This window comes from Gadus macrocephalus, chromosome 16 (genome assembly GCF_031168955.1).
Source record: "Gadus macrocephalus chromosome 16, ASM3116895v1".
Taxonomy (NCBI): Eukaryota; Metazoa; Chordata; class Actinopteri; order Gadiformes; family Gadidae; genus Gadus; species Gadus macrocephalus.
This window is the reverse complement of record NC_082397.1, coordinates 9071106-9094126: the sequence shown is the minus strand read 5'-3', so window position 1 is coordinate 9094126 and position 23021 is coordinate 9071106. Positions and strand designations below refer to the sequence as shown.

Genomic DNA, 23021 nt, shown 5'->3' with positions numbered 1-23021 from the left:
TTATTTATGATTTTTCTTTAATGGAGAATTACTGAAAGAGCTCTTGGTGATCACTATATAAGTAAGTAAGTATAAGTAATCTATCTTGGTAATTGCGCAAAGAATTCCATTTTAAACAGGCCTTAAAACTGCGCCATCTCCAGTCAACGAATCAAGTGTCATTTTATATAGTAATTAAAAAATAAATAATTACCTGAAATCTCTTTTGCAATTCGTTAACTTGAATAGTTAAAATCCCCTCTGTCTCTAAAGGCACGGGGGCATAAACAAACGGGGGGGGGGGGGGGGGGGGCACTATAATTATGAAAACGGATTTATTTATATGCCAAAAACCAACATCCCAGTCATTAACTTGTCTCTGGACAAGATCAAGTGAAGAGTTCTTTATATCTCGATAGGGTATTAATCCCAGCCACATACACTTTTATTTTTTTTACACCAGTTCGAAGTACAGACACACACAAACACACACGCACGCACGCACGCACAAACGCACGCACACACACACACACACACACACACACACACACACACACACACACACACACACACACACACACACACACACACACACACACACACACACACACACACACACACACACACACACACACAACAATATCGGAGATAAGAGAGATCAATTGCGTTACATTATCTTTGGAATGACACCCAAAACCCAACACATCTGATCTGTGCTGCCGACAATGACACACGGGACGTTAACGACGATGGAAAAAAACAGAATGCATTTCGCAATGAGAAATGGGAAAGGGACACAATTTGTGTGTCAATAAGCGCTTTACAGTAGTAGCCTAGTTGGGGTTAAATGGATGCTAGACTGCTTATGAAAAGAGGGCCTTTTTATCTCAGGGAGGCGATGTTGCCTATTAACCTACTAATGATCAACCCAATTGATACTACACTAAAACTAAGATTCACTAAGCTATCCAGTAATAGACCAAGTGTTACTCGCTGCCACGCTACTATGCACGTGTGGACAGGCCTACTTTAGTTTATGTTTGTTAATGACCCTACTAATAATCATCATTTTGTTGTGTATTCTTTTAAATTATGGTGTTAGTGTATATTGCACCATGGCAGTGCATCCTCAAACACTAATATGTCTGTTTAATTTTTGGTAGGAAAATGGCTGAACTCCAACAGACAAGTGAGAGAATATTATTGTTTGAATTATCATATTTGTATGATTGGCTGTTAACGCTATTGATATTGTTACCATTATTTAAGATATAATTATGATTTAATGTATGATTAGTATTACTAGTAATAATAGTGCTAGTCTTAGGCTTTGAATAATATAGCTAGATAACTATAGCCTAATTAACACTTCAAAAATAATTATGAGGATATTGACTGTAGGGTAAAATAAATATAGCCTAATCGAGAATTTTGATAGGATACAATGTCGAGGGGAATATTTACAGCTCTTTTTTTGTGTTTCTTTCTTGCTGGTCTTTTGCATATACAACAGAGTCCAAAGTCCGTCCAAGTTATGCTGATAAGCTGAGCCAATCAGATCCGGGCAGCGTCGCCGTGTCAACACGTCCCGCGCGTTGCAGCGGCCTCTGCGCCTCATTTGCATAAAGCCTCCATCAGCCGGCCCACTCATTACCATGTTTTATATTCCCTGCAGCCCTCCGAAAGCATCATGGCAAATTAGCTCCAGCACTGCCCTCAACAGGGAAGTGAACCAGCCTCTCCGAGCAGGTGTCAACAGGAGGAAATACTACCGCACACACAGTGGAGCCGAGAGGAAGGAGAACCGCTACACTTTGTTTAAATGCGGTGTAGGCTGTTCCCCCTCTAAACCCCCCATCCTTTTTTTAAATATTCTCAGTTTTTGCTTATAGCGGGGGTCCAACTTTTTAATGTTTTCCAACATGGTATCCAAGCTGACATCCCTTCAGCAGGAGCTTCTCAGCGCCTTACTGGACTCTGGAGTTACCAAAGACCTTCTGATCCAGGCTCTGGACGACATGCACCCCAGTCCGGCCCCCGGGTCCTACGGAGTTAAACTGGAGAATCCTTTGCACATGAGCTCTCCTCCGAGCTCCAAGATGAACGGCAGCGACTCGGACTCCAAGCCCGTGTTCCACACGCTTACCAACGGGCACAGTAAGGGCAAGCTGTCCGGGGACGAGGGCTCCGAGGACGGGGACGACTTCGACACCCCTCCGATCCTGAAGGAGCTGCAGTCGCTGAACACCGAGGAGGCGGCGGAGCAGAGGGCGGAGGTTGACCGTATGTTGGCGTGAGTCGAGCCCCGATCATCCAGTCAATTCTTCTTTTATAATAGCAGTGAAATAACCGGACACTTGCACATACACACACATAATCTCCAAAAAAATCGTACAGGATAGGATAAATACAGGCAGGAATAAGGAAGGTAGGTCTGGGTTGTGGTACTATCGTACCGGTCTGGGGTTTATAGTGGGAACTTTGTGAAAGGTTCCCCCGCTGCTATGTAAGTCGAGGCTTCTCAAAAGGCCTAAATGGATAGCGTTCGGTTCGTTATGTGTACAGTTTTTAAATCACCCGCCAGTGGTTCGTTTTCACGTTCTGGTTACTAATTATCCACATGGATTATTATTTCTTTACCTTAGCAAAATATCCACTAAAGGGTTTCTATTTATTATTAACTTCTGCTGGTGATAAAAGCCGGCAGCAGCTCCAGGAGAAAGTGACTGCACCTCGGCGTCTCTGCGAGCACCAGGCCTGAGGCTTTTAATATTCTTCTCATATTTTTTTTTAATTGGTATTTGTGTCTGTATTTTAAGCATTATTTTTGTATCATTTGTCTTATTATTTTTATGGACGGAGTTAAAGTCAGCGTGCCGGTTCTAGGTCTAAATTAATTGCATTCAAACGAATTTATTTTTTTCAGACGAATTTATTTGATTAAAATATAACAGCCTAAAATCATTCCATTATAAACATCAACACATGGCTAGACACGCAGACTAGAATACAAAACTAACCCACGTGTGCGAAGTTATTATTAATTTTATTCTATAAATCATCAACTGAAAGATACACAGTGGCGTGTGATTAGAGTGAATGGAGATCTGGTTATTCATTGTCAAAAGTTATAAACCAACATCTCCCACTTAACCCAGTGCCTTAGTGGTAGCCATTCTCCAAAACAAACGGTCGTGTGTATTTGGATTAATTACCGCTGTCAGACTTGCTTCCTACTGATCTGTAATTAAGGTAAGTTTACGTTTTCCCTTCGTATCTTTTATTGGGACTAGTGACACGTCCTATACGCTCCTAGAATTAGAGTAGGCCTACTAATTGTAAAGAGTGTATGGCTACAATTAAAATAGATCAGCTATGGGGCCTGTCGGCCTGACTTGTCGAGCCGATATCCAGGTTTTAATAAGGAGGATCGGGTCTGATTTCTCTACAAATGTTCAAGTTGGTTGGAGGATTACTCCAACACGCTGGGCTCGTATGAACTTTGCTTTAACCAGTGATTCAACCGAGACATTTTAGATCGTCCGTTATATTATTTTAAGGCCTGTTTAAAGGCCCTGATGCAATGCTTTGCTGTTTGGCGTCAATCTGTTGATTACGGCTCATACCCTACCTTCTTACGATTTTTTTTATGTGAATCTATTTTAAGCGTTTGCCGAAACACGGCGTTTATCTGCTACACGTCTATAACACAAAGTTAAACCTTTTTTGTTACAAAGGTGTTTGACTCCATTTGAAAGTCCAAATGATTAATGGCTCCTCTACTATTGGCAATCTGTGGCACTGTTCGTAGGCTACTTATATTAGTAGGCTACTTATATAATAAGTATATGAGTGACTCCAGGCGTATTAGCGTGCGTCTTTATTTATTCCAACATTTTGTATCGTACTGCCGTCCCCTGGTCTCGCGAGAATACATAGTGCCTATACTATGGCATGCGGTTAGATACAATCCTATGCTGTACATAGCATATCAGAGTGTTACAGTCCCTCGGTGTTGGGCCCTCAAACACCCAATAAATCCTTTAACTCGAGGCCCTTGTTGTGAAACAACAACGCTCCCAAAACCACACAACCGCAGCGACATCATTGTTGTCTCACATTATGTGGCATCGCAATATAAAGTAAAGGGATTAAAATGAGTCCTGTCTTTTAAAACATGTGTGTGTTCTCTCGACCCAGCGAGGACCCGTGGCGCGCGGCCCGCATGATCAAAGGTTACATGCAGCAGCACAACATTCCGCAGCGCGAGGTAGTGGACGTCACGGGGCTCAACCAGTCGCATCTCTCCCAGCACCTCAACAAGGGCACGCCCATGAAGACGCAGAAGCGAGCAGCGCTGTACACCTGGTATGTCAGGAAACAGCGGGAAATTCTCAGACGTAAGTTAATATTTGAGTTTCTCACAGCGTTGATGATAATACACCTGTTGTAGCTAGCCGAGGCCCGCTGTAGCCGAGGGCCCGCTAGACGAGGCCCGCTATAGACGAGGCCTGCGAGTCGAGGGCCTGGCCCTGTTGGCCCTGCTCTGATGTAGGCGATAGTTATTTAGATGAGAAACTTCCTCGTATGTCAGTTGACATTCGCTTCCCCACTGTTGTCCATAGGTTGTGTTTATTACCCCCCCCCCCCCCCTCCCCCAACACAATTTTATAATACATTCATAAAGAAAGTTATGGTTTGGATCCAGCGGTTCACAGAAATTGTAATCACAGATTTAAATTGACTTCCAAAAGGGGTATCCTTATAGGCTACTATTACATATATTTTTAACAATGTAATTGTTTTGGGTGACCTGATTGGTGTGATTTAAAGAAGTCCTGTATCAACGTCCATCTCTTCCCCTTCTTGTTCCCCAGAGTTCAACCAGGCGGTACAGTGCTCCGGCAGCAACATGTCAGACAAAGGGAACCAGGACCCCGTGTTCTTCTTCCCCGAGTTCAACCCGTCTGGCCCGGGCTTGGGCCAATCGGGGGAGGACTTGGGCAGCGAGCCGTCCTGCAAGAAGATGAGACGCAACCGCTTCAAGTGGGGGCCGGCGTCCCAACAGATCCTCTACCAGGCCTACGAGAGGCAGAAGAACCCCAGCAAGGAGGAGAGGGAGGCCCTGGTGGAGGAGTGTAACAGGTGGGTTAGGAGACCAGTAGGGTGGTGGGAATATGACATGATTTACCTTAAGCCATTAAGCAGACACTGCTTACTTAGAAGTGAGGCTGCCACTTAAAAGTGAGGCTGAGAGCATTGATAACGTAATGAATTAAGTTTAAACTATGTCGGAATTGGAGTAGCTCCCCAAAAAGCTGGCGTGCTGCAAAACCTACTTTAATATATAACAACATCTCCTAAGAGTAGCCGTAAGAATAGGAAAATCAATATCACGCCCTTATATTCTATATCACGCTCCTATTATTTTATTTCCTGTTCCACTGACACTGCCATCTCCTTCTCCAGGGCTGAGTGTCTACAGAGGGGCGTGTCCCCGTCGAAGGCCCACGGCCTGGGCTCCAATCTGGTCACGGAGGTGCGCGTGTACAACTGGTTCGCCAACCGTCGCAAGGAGGAGGCCTTCAGGCAGAAGCTGGCCATGGACGCCTACCACACGCCCACACACAGCCTCACCACCATGCTGTCCCACGCCTCGCCACACCACCCCCAGAACAGCGCGTCCCCTCCAAGTAAGTTCCCAGGAGGGCATCATAACCTATGGGCACTGGTTGTTTGGTGCGTATCGTTGTTATTGATGCGGCAGCCATGGATGTTGAAGGGGAACAGTGGTGCAAGTTTCCCCCAGCCATGCAGCTCTCAGCTTTTAAAAGTGAGCTGTCTCACATAGGGTTATTTATTTAAGGTGAGGTGGGTGAAACACGTTTCCCGCTTTGGCCAGGAATTGTATCAGATTTTTTTGTTTGGTTGTTAATTTAACTCAAAATATTCAGTTTTCTTTTACCGTATGGGATAGGATGTGTACCCGAGTGGTTAAAGAATTTAAAATCGAATTGATCCAAATTAACATTGTGTATCATTACACCTCCAACTGACAGAATTGATGAGACTATATATCCGTTTTAACTCATATGAAGTTTATATATATACAGTTTCAAAGTAATTAGACACTCATATGCAGCGATACTCGCACATACTTTCCCCCTTATACATATTTCGCTTTGGAAACAGAGTGCGATTGTTTCCTTTCAGACAATATTTAGGGTAGGAAGCGACAGTTGACGAGATCAGAGCCGTAGAGAGCGACCGGTGATCAATGAGGCTGAGTGAGTGAGCTGAGCAAATGCCATTGTTATTGTGATCTGTGGGGACGCTCGGGGAACAATCCGCATTGTACCTGCAATCTCCACTCCAAAGTCAGCCCAGAGACTTGGGTCCCGTGACAGGCCAGGGTCAGACCAGGGTCAGCGAGAGGGGAGAGCGACTCCACAGTGCCCCAACACACTCTTGCCCCTGATTTCCACATCTCCCTTCACCCTGACGGGGTTGCTAACAACTCACTTGAGATAGTTGCCAAAACACGGTGACGTTATTGTTCCGGCTGTTTGACCCTGCGCTTGTTTGCGTTCGGGCGTAATGGAGTATTGACAGAGAGTTTACCTGTTGTGGTATATGACATGAAACACAAAGGCTGATAGGCTTCGCCGGAGCATTATCCTGGGTGCCATCACTCACCCCGCTATAAAACTGTGATTTGAGAGAGTCAATCAAGGTCCATTGTCGTCCGCCCGTGTTAGAACACGAGGTCAGCTTTGAAGAGAACAAAACCCACGTCTTGCTCTCTTACCTGTGGACAAACTGGTCTCACTTGCGGGTTGTCTGTTTGCACGCACACCCCTCCCTTTTGCCCCCTCCACGCAACACCTGACCAGGCATTGACCCCCCGGGCGGCTGGGCCGGTTCGGTCAGCGCTGGGCTTGTGGAGCAGGGGTGGAGGAGGTGGAGCAGGAGGAGGAGGAGGAGGATGCGGCCAAGGGGGAAGGGCAGGGCAGGAGGGTAGGGTGAATATCCTAAGACACTCGCCTCCCCGAGCCTTGCTGCCCTGAGCCGGCTACTTGCAAGATGTCCTGCTGGCGTCCGTCCGACGCTATCAGCTGTTTTTCAGTGTCGGCCCCTGGCCCCGACAATAACGCAGCAGCAGGGGACCCCTTGGCGTTGCTAGGCCGCAGCCTCTATTATGCATTCTTAATGGACAAATAAAATCCTGGGCCACTACATCTCCCCTGCCTTTGATAAGGGACTCCCCTGACTCCTACTTTCTATAGGCTTCCACCGCAGGGGGGGCCATTGTCTGTGGTGTATTAGAAGACTGCAGTGACTGTAACCAAGGTTCATTTATCTCCACTGGGGCTTGAGGAGGGGAGACGTTAAAGCCTCCCCCCTCCACCTTTATGGGACACCAGTAGGCCCGCAGAAGCTGGGCCGCAGAGTCGGAGCAGCGGGAGCTGTCCGTGCGAGTATTGGCTATTTTCTGGCCAGACAGGACTGATGACCTCTCCTTTCGCCTATAGAGACCCCCCCCCCCCCCCCCCCCCCACACACACACACACCCATAGCCATGCCCGCCCTCCTCCTTGCAATGTTCTTTTTTCAACCATTGGCGACACACCTTCTCGTTCTGTGGGCGAGGTCGCCGCTAGGTCATATCAAAGCTCCCTCGTTGGGACGTTTTATTGATTCTGTTTTGGTCCGTTGATTTTTCCACCTCGAAGGCTTTGGTCACCGCCTTAGAGAAACCAGCGGCTAACAGCTAAGAACACTAAGCTAAGCATAAATTAGATTTGGTGATCAGATCATGCGTCTCTAACCTTTCTGTGGATAGTTTACAATAGTTGCACAACTGCCGAATTTGCCCGTTTAAAACGTTTTTCCGTCGACAAAGAAAGTCTTATTTTCTTTTAAAAGCCCCAAATTCGTTGAGTCAGTGGTTCCGAATCGGACACAGTGATAGTGGGCGGTTGTAGTGGGTGTGTGTTGTGCGGGGGTGTACCCCGTGGGTTGTTTGGCTGCCCGGTTGACACCCCAGGCTAGCGAGGAACTGCGGACCAGCATGTGGAAAGGACGGCCGACCTCTGCGCTTTCCACAGGCCCTTCCTGCCTCCCCAGAGAGCCTGTGGGCCTGGCTACGTCCAGGGCAGACCCGGGAGGTCTCTGATATGCACCGACGCGACAATGAGCCCAGCCTGGGGATGGAGGGCCGGGCTTTGATATGACATGGCTCACACAGGGAGCTGGCTGCTTTTAGACCTTCCTCCGCTACTGTGCTGCCACTCCCCTTCTGGGGTTCTCGCCCTACCCCCTTAAGAGCCCTGCTCGGTCCCGATTGATTCACGCCAAGCTTGGCTGGGGTTGTATACTTTTGTTTCTATCGCTTTGATTGGTCTAAATGATAAACTATCTTTGGTCGTTACTAGGTCATTATATAGGTTATCTCCGCTTTAATCTACGATTAAAAAACGGCGACGGTTAACACCAAAGCATAGAATAAAGCTGTTATGAAACATCCCGTTTGCACAACAATGCTAACAGATGTGTCCTTCCGAATCCGCATGAAACCAGGGGCTGCGATTCCCTCTCTGCTTTAATAGTGTTCCTCAGTGTTGGTAGAAGGTGGCAGGAGCCCTTCCTTTGCTGACAAGGACATTCCCCCCCCCCCCCCCCCCCCCCCATGGCTCAAGTAACTGCTGAACACAGAGACACAACAGTGGCCTGAATAGCATCCTTCTCCCCACGACACTTTAAAGAGGTTGCCAAGCTCCAAGATAACTGCCTGTTTATGATTCCACCTCCATTGTGTGGCAATGGGGGTCATGAGTCCAATGGAGTAGTTTATTGTTTGGCGGCGGCGTTTACAAGGCCTTGCCGGGTGTTGAGGGCCAGCGAGTGTGTTGACGGAGACAATATACGGTCTATAGTCCTCTTGTGCGCTCGCCAAAATGGTGGAACGCTACTTAGCGAGTGAAATGTGTTCCGGAGTCGTAGTTCCTTCGAAATCCGTAATGGGTGCGTGGGCGTTGAACGATGATTTATTTTACCGACTGGTGCTTTTAAGAGGTTGAAAGAGAAATGTGATGGTTTTTTAACAGGTATTTGTGAATCCATGTGTATTGCCTTTTGTAAGCAAGCCTATAGATATTGCACTTGATCGTATTTGATTTTAAACGTATGTTTTCCCACAGAATCAATTGATCTTCCTCTTTTGACGAGTGTTAACAGTGTTATTTGACAACTTGAAATGTGTAAACACTGATTGGATGAGGTCGTCTCAAACAAACACCTTTCTCAAACAACGCTCTTGGGCTCAAACTTTCCTTCTGCGTAATCAAAGAAGGGATATCGATTCCTCTCTCTCTGTGTCCGGCGGCCGCCCTGTATCAATGCATCCTGTCATCTGTAGGTCTCGGGCTGGCAGGCAGTCAGCGGGCCCTACCTGGGTCAGGGACAGATACGGTCGGGTGTGGGGGGGGGGGGGGGTGAGGTCCGAGTGCAAACACAGTCTGTCTCTACATCCCAGTCACATTAGGCCTCTCTGAGGGCTCTGCGGGAGGGAGGGAGGGAGGGAGGGAGGGAGGGAGGGAGGGAGGGGGAGAGGGAGGGAGGGAGGGAGGGAGGGAGGGAGGGATGGAGGGGGAGAGGGAGGGAGGGAGGGCGAGAGGGAGGGAATCCCTCCCTCTGTGTGAGGCTGAGCCCAGGGGATAAGAATGTGTTCGGCATTGCTCGTAATTGTGTAATGTTTACTCGGTCGGTATCAGAGGAGGCAGCATGGACAAACAGCCATTAGAGGGTTAGAGGAGGGTGGGTCGTGGTTTGGCGGTGAAGGGTCGGAGGGTGGGGTATACTTAAGCCAAGAAAGCGACAACAGCCAGTCTAGACCTCGAGTTTGGTGAGGGTAATGCGGCCCATGTCCTGTCTCCCAACTGGAAAATGTCCGGTGAGCCTTGGGAACACATAATTATTTGGATTTAATATGGCACAATTCATGGCGTAGTTGGTATTCCACCCTATCCTGCAACTGTGCGTTTGTGTGTGAGTTTAGTCTGCTGCGGTTTCTGAGGGCCTGCTGTTCTGAGTGTGTGTGAGTTTCTGTGTGTGTGTGTGTGTGTGTGTGTGTGTGTGTGTGTGTGTGTGTGTGTGTGTGTGTGTGTGTGTGTGTGTGTACACAGTGGATGGCCTTGGCTCAGCCACACAGATAGAAAACAGCAGAGAGGTCAGTGTGTTTGTTTGTCCATTCCTCCCCAGCCAGAGTCAAAGAGCAGGTGAGTCTGGTTGGCTCGGTAGAGCCTGGCAGTGATGCAGGCCTCCGTCTGCTCTCTCTCTCTCTCTCTCTCTCTCTCTCTCTCTCTCCATGCTGTCAATATTAACCTGTAGTAACACTCTCTCTGTTCTCTCCCCGCCCCTCCCCAGTGCGCTACAGCCAGGGTCCCGGTGAGGTCAGTTCCTCCACCACCATCAGCCACCACAACAGCAACATGTCCACCAGCCACTCTGTGCTGCAGCAGGTGTCTCCGGGCGGGCTGGACCCCAACCACAGCCTGCTGTCCCCCGACTCCAAGATGGTGGGTGCACACACCTGGGCCCTCCTGGGGCTCAGATTAGATAAGCTCTGTGTCCCACGTCAGCGTGTAAAAGTATCTTCCCGAACCACCACAAACAACACCACCACAACCACCGCCACCACTACCACCTGAAACAACACCTCCACCACCACCACCACCACCACCACTATCACACCACCACCACCACCACCACTATCACCACAACCACCACCGCCACTACCACCTGAAACAACACCTCCACCACCACCACCACCACCACCACTATCACCACGACCACCACCGCCACCACCACGTTAAACAACAACAACACCACCACCACCACTATCACCACCACCACCACCACCACCGCCACTACCACCTTAAACAACAACACCACTACCACCTTAAACAACACCTCCACCACCACCACCACCACCACCACCACCACTATCACCACCACCACCACCGCCACTACCACTTTAAACAACAACAACACCACCACCATCACTAACACCACCGTTATCACCACCACCACCACCACCACCACCACTACCACCTTAAACAACACCTCCACTACCACCACCACCACAGCCACTACCACCTTAAACAACACCACCATAATCAACAACAACACCACCACAACCACCATCACCAACACCACCACCACTCTTGCCACCAACACCACAACACCACCAACACCAATACAGCCACCATCACCACCAACACCACCCCCACCAACACCATCCCCGCCACACCACCACCAACACCGCCACCATCAACCCCACACCTCCACCCCCTCCCCCTCCCCCTCCACCTCCACCGCTCCCAGAGAGCATTGCAGACAGCCAACAATCCCTGCATTGTGCTGGTGTTGTGTTTGGGAAGGTGGAGTCGGCGTGGCCCGCCACGACGCGACAGACGCTCGGCCTTCACCCGGACAGAGCAGGCATGTTCCCGGCTCGGCCAATAAACCTGACAAAGAAACATTCTGCCGGTATTGATTAAACGCCCGGCGATCAGGAGGCCCAGATGGAGCGGTGCTTGCTCTGCGCCCGGCGGGGATGACGTCAGCCCTTGATTATGTGCACCGCTTTTTTTTTTTTCCCTTCCCTTCCCTTCTCTTCATCGTCCCCTCCCCTCTGCCCTAGTCCAATATTTGCACTGCAAAAATGAAACCTGGCGCACGAAACCTCAACGTTTTAAAATACTGATACACGGCTGTGTTTTCGCCCGAGGAAATGACTCGCCATAAAGCCGTATTGTAAAAAATCATGCAACTGAGGTAGAAGCGGCGTGGTTCACTTTCAACAGGTATTGCGTGCAGCGTTTACGGCCGGGTAAAGTGTGATTAGCGAGGCCAGGCAGTGTACAGTGTAGCAGGTCAAAGCTGACAGTTTCCTTATCTACAGATGAGTGTCTGCCCACCCCCCCACCCACACCGTTCCCCCGCCGCCCTCCCTCCATGCAGCTAGCAGACTATTCAAATAGACCTAACCCCTCCCACCGGGGGCGGAGCCAGTGGTCGATGGGAATCACACCCATGAATAGCAATGTTGTGCTAGATGATGCGATACTTCTGCCTTATTTTCGACGAAAGTATTCCTAGGAACTCGTACAAAGTCCATGACCGTACAACAGGTCGGAGAGTGGACAAGCAGTCCCACACAGACGCACACAAAAACACAAGCGGTGACATATTTTATGTCTTTCTCTTTCTTCGCCTTTTGTTCCTTATCATTGTTTGCTTGTGTGCTGTGTATGACAAAATGTACACAAGCACATTGAAAACGCATACGCAACGGAGTAAACATTGATCTACCCTTAGTCATTTCTTGGATAGTTGTCTCACGTTCAAAAAGAGTTATTTACATAATGGGCACTTGAGTTCTCACAAACTGAACGCTTGGGAGATGCCTTGTAGTAAATATTCAAGTTTCTCTGTCTTTGCTTTTGTCCTCCAGATCTCAGGATCAGGCGGAGGACTTCCACCCGTGAGCACGCTAACCAACATCCACAACTCACATCACACACACCAACACAACCTCATCATGCCTCTGTCTGGTAGTGTCATGGCCATCGCACAGAGTGAGTTGACCTCCACCGAACCCTAACCCTAATGCCAATCCTAACCCTAGTCTCCTCACCTCCATCTAGACCTAAATTCCATCCTAACTCTAGTCTCCTCAACTCCATCAAACCCTAACCTCTAACCCCACTGTGATACAACTTGATAACTTGATTCAACGTTATTCAGGAAGTAGTTAATAAACTTTAATAAAAAGCCCAATGGTACTATTTTAGTTCAGTTTAGTAGTGGAAGCCTAACTTTATTAAGTATATTTCAAGAAAATAAGGTCCAGGTAGGAATAAACTCAACTATGCATCTGTGTAATGCAGCGATTAAACCCAGGAACCTCAAAACTGTAGAGTCCATCCCTCTCCCACCATGAGAACCTCCGACCCATTTTGCCTTGTCTGACCCTCCTGTCTCTTCTCCTCCCCCCCCCCCCCCACCCCCTCTTCAGGTCTAAACACGTCCCAGTCCCAATCGGTACCGGTGATCAACAGCGTGGCGGGCAGCCTGGCAGCGCTGCAGCCCGGCTCCCAGTTCTCCCAGCACCTCCACAGCAGTCACCAGCAGAGTCTGATGCAGCACTCTCCCAGCCACATGGGCCAACAGCCCTTCATGGCCACCGTCACACACTCACACAGTGAGTGCCGCGCCCGTCCTCAGGACGCTGCTGACGCTGCTGCTGTTGTTGTTCAGATTTCATCTGGACATTTAGCTCAGCTCTTTAATGACGAATGTATCTGATTCAGTGTAAGTTGCTCAGAAGGTGCAGGTAATGTGGCAGGGCACCCGGATTGTACCTCGGTACAGGTACCAAACTCAGTACCTTCTTCGGCCGGGAGTTGAAGATCCTAGCCTCTGCGCTGTCCTGCCCACACTTTGAAAATGAATTGAGTTCGGAGTAGATTCAGCAACAGGGACGTTTCCAATGGCGACTAAATGTTGTGAGATTGTTCATCAAAGCTTTGGTTTAGAACATTAATACACTACATACATAGATGCATACCCTGTCAACAGTTGGAATTTGAGTCTGATTATAATCTGCATACATCCCGCCCTTTCCGTCACACGTCTGACCTCTGTCTCCGTCTTCCCCTCCGCAGTGTACCCCCATAAGCAGGAGCCCCCCCAGTACTCCCACCCCTCACGTTTCCCCTCAGCCATGGTGGTCACAGACGGCAACAGCCTCAGCACACTCAGCTCTATGGCGTCCGGCAAACAGGTGAGCGATCCTGATTGGCCCATTGACCCCTTCGTCACGTGATGTCCCGCTGACACTCCCCTCCTCCCTCCCCCCTCCTTGGCCACTCGACCCTCTTCCTGCACGCTCAGGGCACAGTGTGTTACAGACTAATACACACACACTGTTCTTTGTATGGACCACTCTGCATGGGTCAAATTTAATTGTTTTAAAAAGTAAACATTTGCATTAAACATTAGGTATATAAGTTTACCGTTTTTTTATTGGTGTTGTTTTGCATTAAGTTCATACCGAACCATCAAATGTATTTACTTTATGTCAATAAAAGCAGATAGGTTCTTCTGTTTGTGTAAATGAAACAAAGCAAAACAGAAACTAAAGCAATCTTTAGCTCAACAAAAAAACAACGAGGAACGTTTAATACGGTGCTTCAGTATGAAGTATCAATTGTTCTTTTCGTCCAAATCGTACTATTGGTATTATTATTATTATTATGAAATTCCTGGAGAACCCTTAAATGCAGGCTGAGCAACACGTGGTGTGAGATCACTGAGGGGCCCCTACTGGATCAGGGTGGAGTGTGTGTAACGAGTAGCGTGTAGCGTGTGTGTACTGACTGTGTGTTTTGTTTAATCCCTGCCACATTAGGATGCTTCAGGAAACAAGATGGTGCAGATCGGAGGGCTGTCCTGGGTAAATACCATTTCCTCAGTTCAGTTGACTTAGTGCCTTAGTCCCGCTGGGACAAACCCACCGTGCACCCGACGTGTTGTAATCTAATCACGTCACACACGCCAACAAACAAGTGTGCGCTCACCCACACACACACACACACAAACACACTCCGCACTTTTCATCCGTTTGAGTTTTTTTCAGCGCATAGTTGTCGTGTTTGACCTCAGTCCGAATACCGCTGTTGCGTTGTTCCAAACGAACAGGGCCGTAGGATACATGGATAATACACTCCTCTGAATTCCTACTTCCTCGAGATAGACCCGGCCAATCAATCACATGGGCCCTCAGCCCGAACGGCGCTTGATTACTTCTGCCTCCTTTGGGCTTCCCGCTCAGAGAGAGAGAGAGAGAGAGCTTGTTGCTTCTGCCTCCGATCAGGAAATGAGCCCGGCCGTTAATCAAGGCTTCTGGAGGCCGGGCTGCCGCGGCCCGACCAGCCCAATGACACGCCCAGCCGCTCGCCGGAACAGGGGGGATTTTGGGGGCTGGAGCTTTCCTTAGTAATTACCTTCAGTCCCTCGTCCTCACTGTCCCACTTCTCCCTCGCTCTAAGTGATCGCTCTAGCCTGAAATGCCGTACGTGGTGTTTTCACACGCTCAATTTCCCACGCTGGGAGAGAGAGACGAAGGAGCGAGAGAGAGAGAGAGACGGAGTGAGCGGAAGAGAGGAAGGGAGAGAGCAGACGAAGCGTAGCACTGCTACTGATAGGCTGATGGGTTGATGGGTTGATGGAGCGAGAGAATGTTCCAAAAAAATACACCGAGTCTCTCTCTGCGGAGTGGATCTTTTCCTCCGACATGGCGCAAAGCGGTCGATCGCGGATCGATGACAGATTCACGATGACACGGCTGCACAGTGATGAACCGGGCTCTGCTGCGCTAGGGCTTCAGCCGTCATCGGGGGTTATTACCCGGGCCACAGACCACAGCGCTCAGACGGCCATTACCTGGCCACCACTCCCAGCTCGCTCCTTATCAGGGCTGTGTTTAGACGGGGGTAAAGGGAGAGGTCCCACAGCCTTTCTCATGGCTGGTTCAACGTGCCCAGGGTTTATAACACTGCTGTTTACCAACCCCCCCCCCCCCCCCCCCGTCCCCCGTCCCCTCGTCCCTCCGCCACCCACCTTCCTCAATAGCAGCCAGTCTGTTACAAAAAGAAAGAGAGCCATGTCTACGTACAGAGCCGTTTCTAATGACTCAGGGCTGCAGTCACCTTTATCAGGTGAGGCTGTTTGCAGGACGGGAGGTCAGCCCGGGGTCACCCGCCTACAACCCTTCTACAGAAAGGAAAAGAAAGAGCTGAATTCCACAAACACTCTCTTGGGGGTAAAAAGGCGTTTAAATACAGAATAGGAGGAGAAGAGGGATGGGGAATGTGTTTAGTCAGGTGTGGCACATGAAGGTGCAGGCTTGATGTATTTACTCTCCTTTCTACACCCGCCAATTCCCCCTCAGCCAAACCCGGAAGTGAGACTGACTGTTATCGGATACCTGTTTCTTTCCGTTCCATGTTCTTGGTCGGGATTTTTGTTTTTGTGTTACAAGCAGCCTTAACTTTCAGTTTGGTTGCGATATTATTTTTGGTTTTGGTTACATGCAGCTGTAACTTTCAGTGTGTTTTGTTGTTTTTCCTGGTCTTGGTCGTCATTTTTGGTTTTGTGTTACATACAGCCATAACTTACATTTCCATTCAGGCCCTTTAGTTGATGCTTTTATCCAAAGCGGCTTACAATAAGTACGTCAATACAATAATTGGTCAGAAAAAGAAAAACAATATATTGCCATCGGTACAGTAATGATGTTCATAGAGAACTAAAACCTTTAGTATTAGTTTTTGTTTTCATGTCTTTGTACTCATTTCTGTTTTGCTGTTCCATGCAGCTTTGTCTTTCAGCACCTGTTTATGTATTGGTTGTTCTCCCTCTTCTCCCCTCTCCCTCCTGCAGTGTCCGCTCCAGGCCTGGTGACGGTGTGCACCTGACTTCATTGGCGCCGGGCAACCGGAGCAAATTTTTCCGTCCTCTCCCTGCGGTTACCGTGACAACCCTTAATAACGGGCCAACCGTATTCTGGACTGGTGACTCGGTCAACAACAGGAGGAGTAGCGGTTAGAGGTCAGGGGATGAAGCGAAAGAAGAAGAAGAAGAAGAAGTCTCCCACAACAACAGACTCACTCCAGATGGTCATGGACATGCATGTCTCTCAGTGAGAAGGCTGGCTTCCCTCCTTCGTCAAGCAAAAAGAACCGAAAAGAACGATCAACAACAATGCACAAGATTATTTTTTAAACTACAATCTTTGCAAAAGACAGTATTCCTGTCCTATGTCCACCCCCTCCCCTCTTCAGAGATAAGGGGAGTCAGTCCCGTCACGAAGGAACAAAAGACAATCAGGGAAAGCCTGCTGAATGAAACCTGTGAACTATGTGGTGCAGGGCTGAAACGGAGGCTCCACACAGCCATGTTACACTGTGATTTGATGTGTAATCATGCAGTTAAGACATCATCCGTCAGGAGTAAAGTCCGGTTCCCTCCCCAGGGCTTTTGAAGACACAAGGCGGTCTCCTTCAAGGAGACTTGCTATCCTGCTGAAGTCCTGGGAACTGTGCCAGTCAGTGTGCTTCTCTGGCCCTGTATATGCGTCACCGGCTTCAAACACCTGCAGAACAGTGCGACAATCATAATGACCGACAGCCGGGACACCTGTAGTGATTCTTTTTTTAATGCTATTTCATATTATTATTCATGCAGAGTCTTCCATGTTTATATTTTCACTTTTCGATTTGCCATGCTAATTTCAGTGCAGGTAATACGAGCATTTTATAGTCTAAAGGATTTCATTGTTGTGAGTTGATGGCTGTGAGTGTGTGTGTGTGTGTGTGTGTGTGTGTGTGTGTGTGTGTGTGTGTGTGTGTGTGTGTGTGTGTGTGTGTGTGTGTGTGTGTGTGTGTGTGTGTGTGTGTGTGTGTATAATACTGTGATTGAAAGATTCAGACAATCTTGAAAACTTTGAAGGACTATGCAATGTTTATGTAAAGTTTGAGACGTTTCTTGTTCAACTGGATGGCAAACGGTCCCCCACAAACTTGAGACTTGATATGCACTATCGGTAAAATGACCAGCAGCTATTTCAGTTGGTGATGATGAAGCTGCCCTCAAAAACAGAACTCTGACTACCCACCCTCTGCTAGCGGTCCATAGATGACATTATTGAGACTTTATTTTTTTAAAGAAAATTCCCAACCATTTGATCACTTAGCTCCACTGAAAACACCAAAAAATCATGGCCTGACATTTTCACAAGATAAGATGATTCTTATCTTTTATGAATCAGAGTCACATTTTTATGTGCTCCCTTTTGACACTACTCACAGTCTCATATCTTGGCGTGGCCCTCTCTCTCTCTGTCTCTGTCTCTCTCTCTCTGTCTCTCTCTCTCTCTCTCTCTCTCTCTCTCTCTCTCTCGTGCTCTCTCTCTCACTCTCTCTCTCTCTCTCTCTCTCTCTCTCTCTCTCTCTCTCTCTCTCTCTCTCTCTCTCTCTCTCTCTCTCTCTCTCTCTCTCTCTCTCTCTCCACTGTTTGCATTTGGGTTGAGGTGAATTTCAGGAATGGGACTCACCCTCCCTTCCCGCTCCCACTTCATCCAGCCCAAAGCGAAGACATACCGAACAGCGCAACTGTAGTTCATACTTGTCATGCTAATGAATCAGCGTACGACCACCCAGGGTGGAGCGCAACACTGACAAGGATTCAGAAACGCAGCAGTGATTACTTTCATTTCTTTTCCCTCCAGTAGTTAGTGAAGCACAGCTTAAAGCTGCTCAGTCGTCTTTAAGTGATTCTGTGAAACCCAACATTCAAACAAGCAGTATTAGACACGTATAATTCGATTAGGAGTTTGGACACACACACACTCATAAACAACACAAAACAAGATGTCATGCTAACTCATCACACTTCACTGTCAGAGGAAGTTTGTAGATTCGAAGCGCTACGAGTCCAATGGCCCTGGAGGAGTAGGCAAACCCAAAGCATATCGTATGGATCCCGTCCACTGTTCAATATTAGGTCATGACATTTCTTTGGAGAATGTCGGTTGGTTTGGGACTGTTATAGAGACTTTTACTGCCATGCAATCACAAGGCACTCACCCTTTTGTGTTTTGAGAAGACGGTGTTGATTTTTTTTCTTTCACTCTTAATGTATTATTTTTGTATAAAATCGCAATCAATCTTAAAATCATTATTTATACTTTCTGAGAAAATGCTGATATTTCAAGTAAAATGTATTTTTTCTCCAAAAGGAAAGAACTGCTTCAAGAATTATTTCCTTTTAGTGTGATTTTTTAGAACCATGTAACAAAGCTTGCTTTAATTGTTTATTTGTTTATTTTTGGTATCGTGAAATACGTCACACTTTGCTTTAAAAGTATGCCTGTTCAATGTTTCTCATAGAATTGGCTGAATATAAGTTATAACATGGTGCCACCCTAAGAGATAATTGTGCCACAACTATGATTAAATTCTTTCCTTATATGGGAAATAATGGAAAGAGATAAGGGCAGAAATAAAGTACACACGATTGATTGATAAAGGGAGAGAGATATAGAGCGACATATAGAGAGAGAGAGAGAGAGAGAGAGAGAGAGAGAGAGAGAGAGAGAGAGAGAGAGATAGTAAGACAGAGAGAGGGAGGGGAAGAGAGTTTCTTGTCCCAGGAGACAATGTGCAACACAATGCCTATAACCTTTGAGGTGGTTACTCAGTTTATGGCACCCTCACAAAGATTTGTGGTATTAGTGCATGATAAGAAGGGAGCTGCTTTGAACTTTGTGGATCTAAAGTGCATGCTTATTTTCAGCCACAGACACCTGCACTAAGTTCTGGGTGTCATGTCAGTGCATTAGGTCTGAGGTGATTCTAAATGAACCCGGCACCCAGATCATCAGTCATCTGTACCAGCCTGGTCGCACCTTATTATAATCATCCCCATGATGATAATGAGGACTAGTGTATTGATGTTGTGCTCTTGGTTTTGGTAGTTTCTCCTCAACATAGTACAAATAAGGATCAGGATCAACATTCATAAAGGTGCATATCGGACAAGAAGTGCAACCAGAATATGTTTTGTTTATGTTTGTATATGTAGTACAATACAGCACAATGATGAACACGTGTCTCATCCTTTGAGTATATGTTTTGGGTCAAGGAAAGGCAAGGACAGACCTTTCCACGTAAGATTTAACTATTTAAAGTGTAAACTAAACCGACGACCTGAACATTTTTTAATCCACATCCTAATAAGTGTAATCCAAAGAGTTTGAACTCAATTAGGGGTGATAACTGCCCTCAAAGTGGTGTTGAATCCCACAGCTTGCACCCTGTGATCACCTAACACGCTGGTGTTACATCAGTGTGGCAGCACCACAACAAGCACCTGTGTTTACAACATGCTGCAGTTAATTGACTGGAGAATAACGACTGGTGCCATCAACGCCATCATTCGGTGTGTTCTGCATTTAGGACAAAGAGGCCTCTACAGATCCCATGCGATCACACACTGAAGGACTTGCATGTAGCTCAGCTACATGTGGAATGAATCCTCTGATCCGTTTCTATCATTGTTCCAACTATAGGCCAATTACACGGCCAAATTGTGAAACCTTTATTTCGTCATCATGAAATCACAGCCAACCACTACTTACGACCTAAGATAGGGAAGATAGATAGGAATAGGAACAGTGATCAACAGCCCAAACAATCAAGCGTGAGGTAAAGGAACAATAAAGCAATATAATTCAATTTGTAGGCCGGGCAAAGCAGAGAAGAAGAAAAATGGGAGGGACAGATGGAACAATAGCAAGTTCTGCCAACGAGAGGTGACATGCATGTCCGCATGTATCGCCACAGTTTAATATACCAAAGAAAGTCCTGTACGGAATGACTTTATAGAGCAGTTGTATAGGAATGAAGTCCTGTGAAAGGATGTGCTTGCATAAGTCCCAGGGCTTCTCTTCCTTTGTGTTTCCCTGTGTTAGTGTTGTTCTAGCTCGCTTGTGTTCTTGCGAGGTCGAAGGCGTCCATGCAAGGGGAAGTCCTGCTGGGCAAGCCCTTGTAATCCAATGATGTTGCTCCATTTGGTTATCAATGAGGCCTTTGATTTCAGACCCGGGTCGCCTTTAAAGATCTCCCCACTGCTCCTTTTACTGCTGTTCTCCAAGAAGAAGCAGCAAGATTAGCAAACTCATTTGCATCTGTTTGGGACATACAGTTTGGAATACAATTCCAAACCCCTATGTATGGTTTCAATTTGGGAGTTTAATACGCCTTCTGTTTAGCTTATAGAAGAATGAGTGACTTTCTTATTTATTAGTTTTATGAAAGAGTTATTGGAGAACACGTCCATGGTATTTCATATTAAAGTTTTGAAAGTAGGCATTGTGTTCAGGGTTAATGAGAGTTAAGGAGAAACCATAACAATTCTGATTTGTAAAGGGAAGGTCATCATGATCTAAACACATGTAAAGAAAGAAACAATATATATCAATTTCAAATGTGAATATAGCTATCTGAATGGAGTTTATTTATGAACAAGAGTTACAGGAGTTTATAAACAGTGCTGGCGAACCTTTCAGCCAATTATCTTTACTGTTATCACAGTTTCAGTATCAGCGACTAAATATAACATATAATTGCAAGAAGTTGTGCCTGACATGCTCAGCTAACTAGCAGCATAATAATTAATAAGTCACATCACATGAAAGACATCACATGAATAGAATCGAAAAAGCATTTACTATGGTATTATTTTTGTTACACCTGTTTTCTTCATCTTTGCATAACTTGATGAACAAGTTGAATAGGCAAATTACTTACGTTATTCAGGAAGCCAGTAGAGATGCTAGGAGATACTATCGCCATGCATCAAGTTCTTTTGGGTTTGAGGAAACAAGTTTAGATTTTAACCCATCATGACTTTTCATCTTCATGCCTTCTCATCTTCTCTCTCTCTCTCTCTCTCTCTCTCTCTCTCTCTCTCTCTCTCTCTCTCTCTCTCTCTCTCTATCGCTCTTTCTCTCTCTGTATCTCTTTCTCTCTCTCTCTGTCTCTCACTAAAAGACAGCTAAAGTCCCCACCAGACCAATGCTAGTGTGGGGTCGTGTTCCACCTCAGCGCTGCACTGCTGTCTATGCTGAACACAAACTACACAGCACATCATCTGACAAGCCTGGAGAATCATTGATCCGACATCCTCCCTCTGAATCCGCTTTTATTAACTCCAGCGAGAGTTTACACAAAAGGAGGCATCATGACATATTGATGACTTTATTAAGACACTTGGCAACACTTGTCAAATGGCCTCAATTAGACAACAATAAATCAATACATCACTGTAATGTCCCCAAACCTAATATTCCTAATTTACTGTAATTGCCCCCATTTCAGGCTTGCGTGTGTGTGTATCTGTGTGTGTGTGTGTGTGTGTGTGTGTGTGTGTGTGTGAGTGTTTTTGTGTGCCTCTGTGTGTGCGTGCATTAGTGTGCGAGTTTATATGTCAGTATGTGTGTGTGTGTGTGTGTATGTGTGTTTTCTCTGTGTGTGTGCGTGCATAAGTGTGAGCATGTGTATACATGTCTATGTGTGTTTATGTGTGTGCCTCTGCCTGTTTGTGTGTGTGTGTGTGTGTGTGTGTGTGTATGACTGGATGTGTGTGTTAGTGTGTATGACTGGATGTATGCATGTGTGTGTGTATATGCGTGTGTGTGTGTGTGTGTGTGTATGACTGTATGTGTGTGTATCTCTGTATGCATGCATGTGTGTGTGGGTGTGTGTGTGTGTGTGTGTGTGTGTGTGTATGTATATGTATGCATGTGTGTGTGTATATGTGTGTGTATATGTGCGTGTGTGTGTGTGTGTGTGTGTGTGTGTGTGTGTGTGTGTGTGTGTGTGTGTGGGTCACACCGATGCAGGGTACCCCAGAGGTACCCGGAGGTCGGCCTGAGGAACGAGCCGGGGACCGGGGCGGCGGACAAAGGGACAGAAAGTGGAAGCTCTGGGCTGAATGCGGCCGCGTGTTTAGCCGCCCCGCAAGAAAGGGGACTACACCGACTCCAGCTGGGGCCCGAGGGGTTAATGGGTAAGGCTTCCCAGCAGGGGTCAAGGGTCACGGGGCCGCTCTCTGCCAGGGCTAATTGGTCACTGCGAACAGAGCTTACGCCAAGAGACTAAAGAGCGATACATACACATGTATGGAGCTGCTTTGATAGAGGGCTCTTCCATCACAGCCTGCTGGAGAAGCCCCAGTCATGGAGATGGGCCGGGGACGGAGCAATCAGCAGGCGCAGAGTGACCCCCGCGCGGGCCAATGAAAAGGTAGGGCCCTTTGATGTTCCCTTTTAGCGTTAGCATTAGCATAATGTATCTTGGGAGCATGCAATATGTTTCTCACCGGCGTTGGTTATGCTTTTTATTCTGTGATGA

General features: G+C 47.2%; 1 protein-coding gene across 1 annotated transcript; it reads left to right on the top strand.

Moving 5' to 3' along the window:
* Positions 1–1636: 1636 nt before the first annotated feature.
* Positions 1637–19030, top strand: hnf1ba (HNF1 homeobox Ba). Its single transcript, XM_060074749.1, has 10 exons — positions 1637–2272; positions 4180–4379; positions 4857–5124; positions 5449–5672; positions 10405–10556; positions 12497–12620; positions 13061–13246; positions 13710–13828; positions 14456–14500; positions 16489–19030. Exons 1-10 carry the CDS (start codon positions 1890–1892, stop codon positions 16507–16509), a joined length of 1722 nt encoding a protein of 573 aa, XP_059930732.1. The 5' UTR covers positions 1637–1889; the 3' UTR covers positions 16510–19030.
* Positions 19031–23021: the final 3991 nt, after the last annotated feature.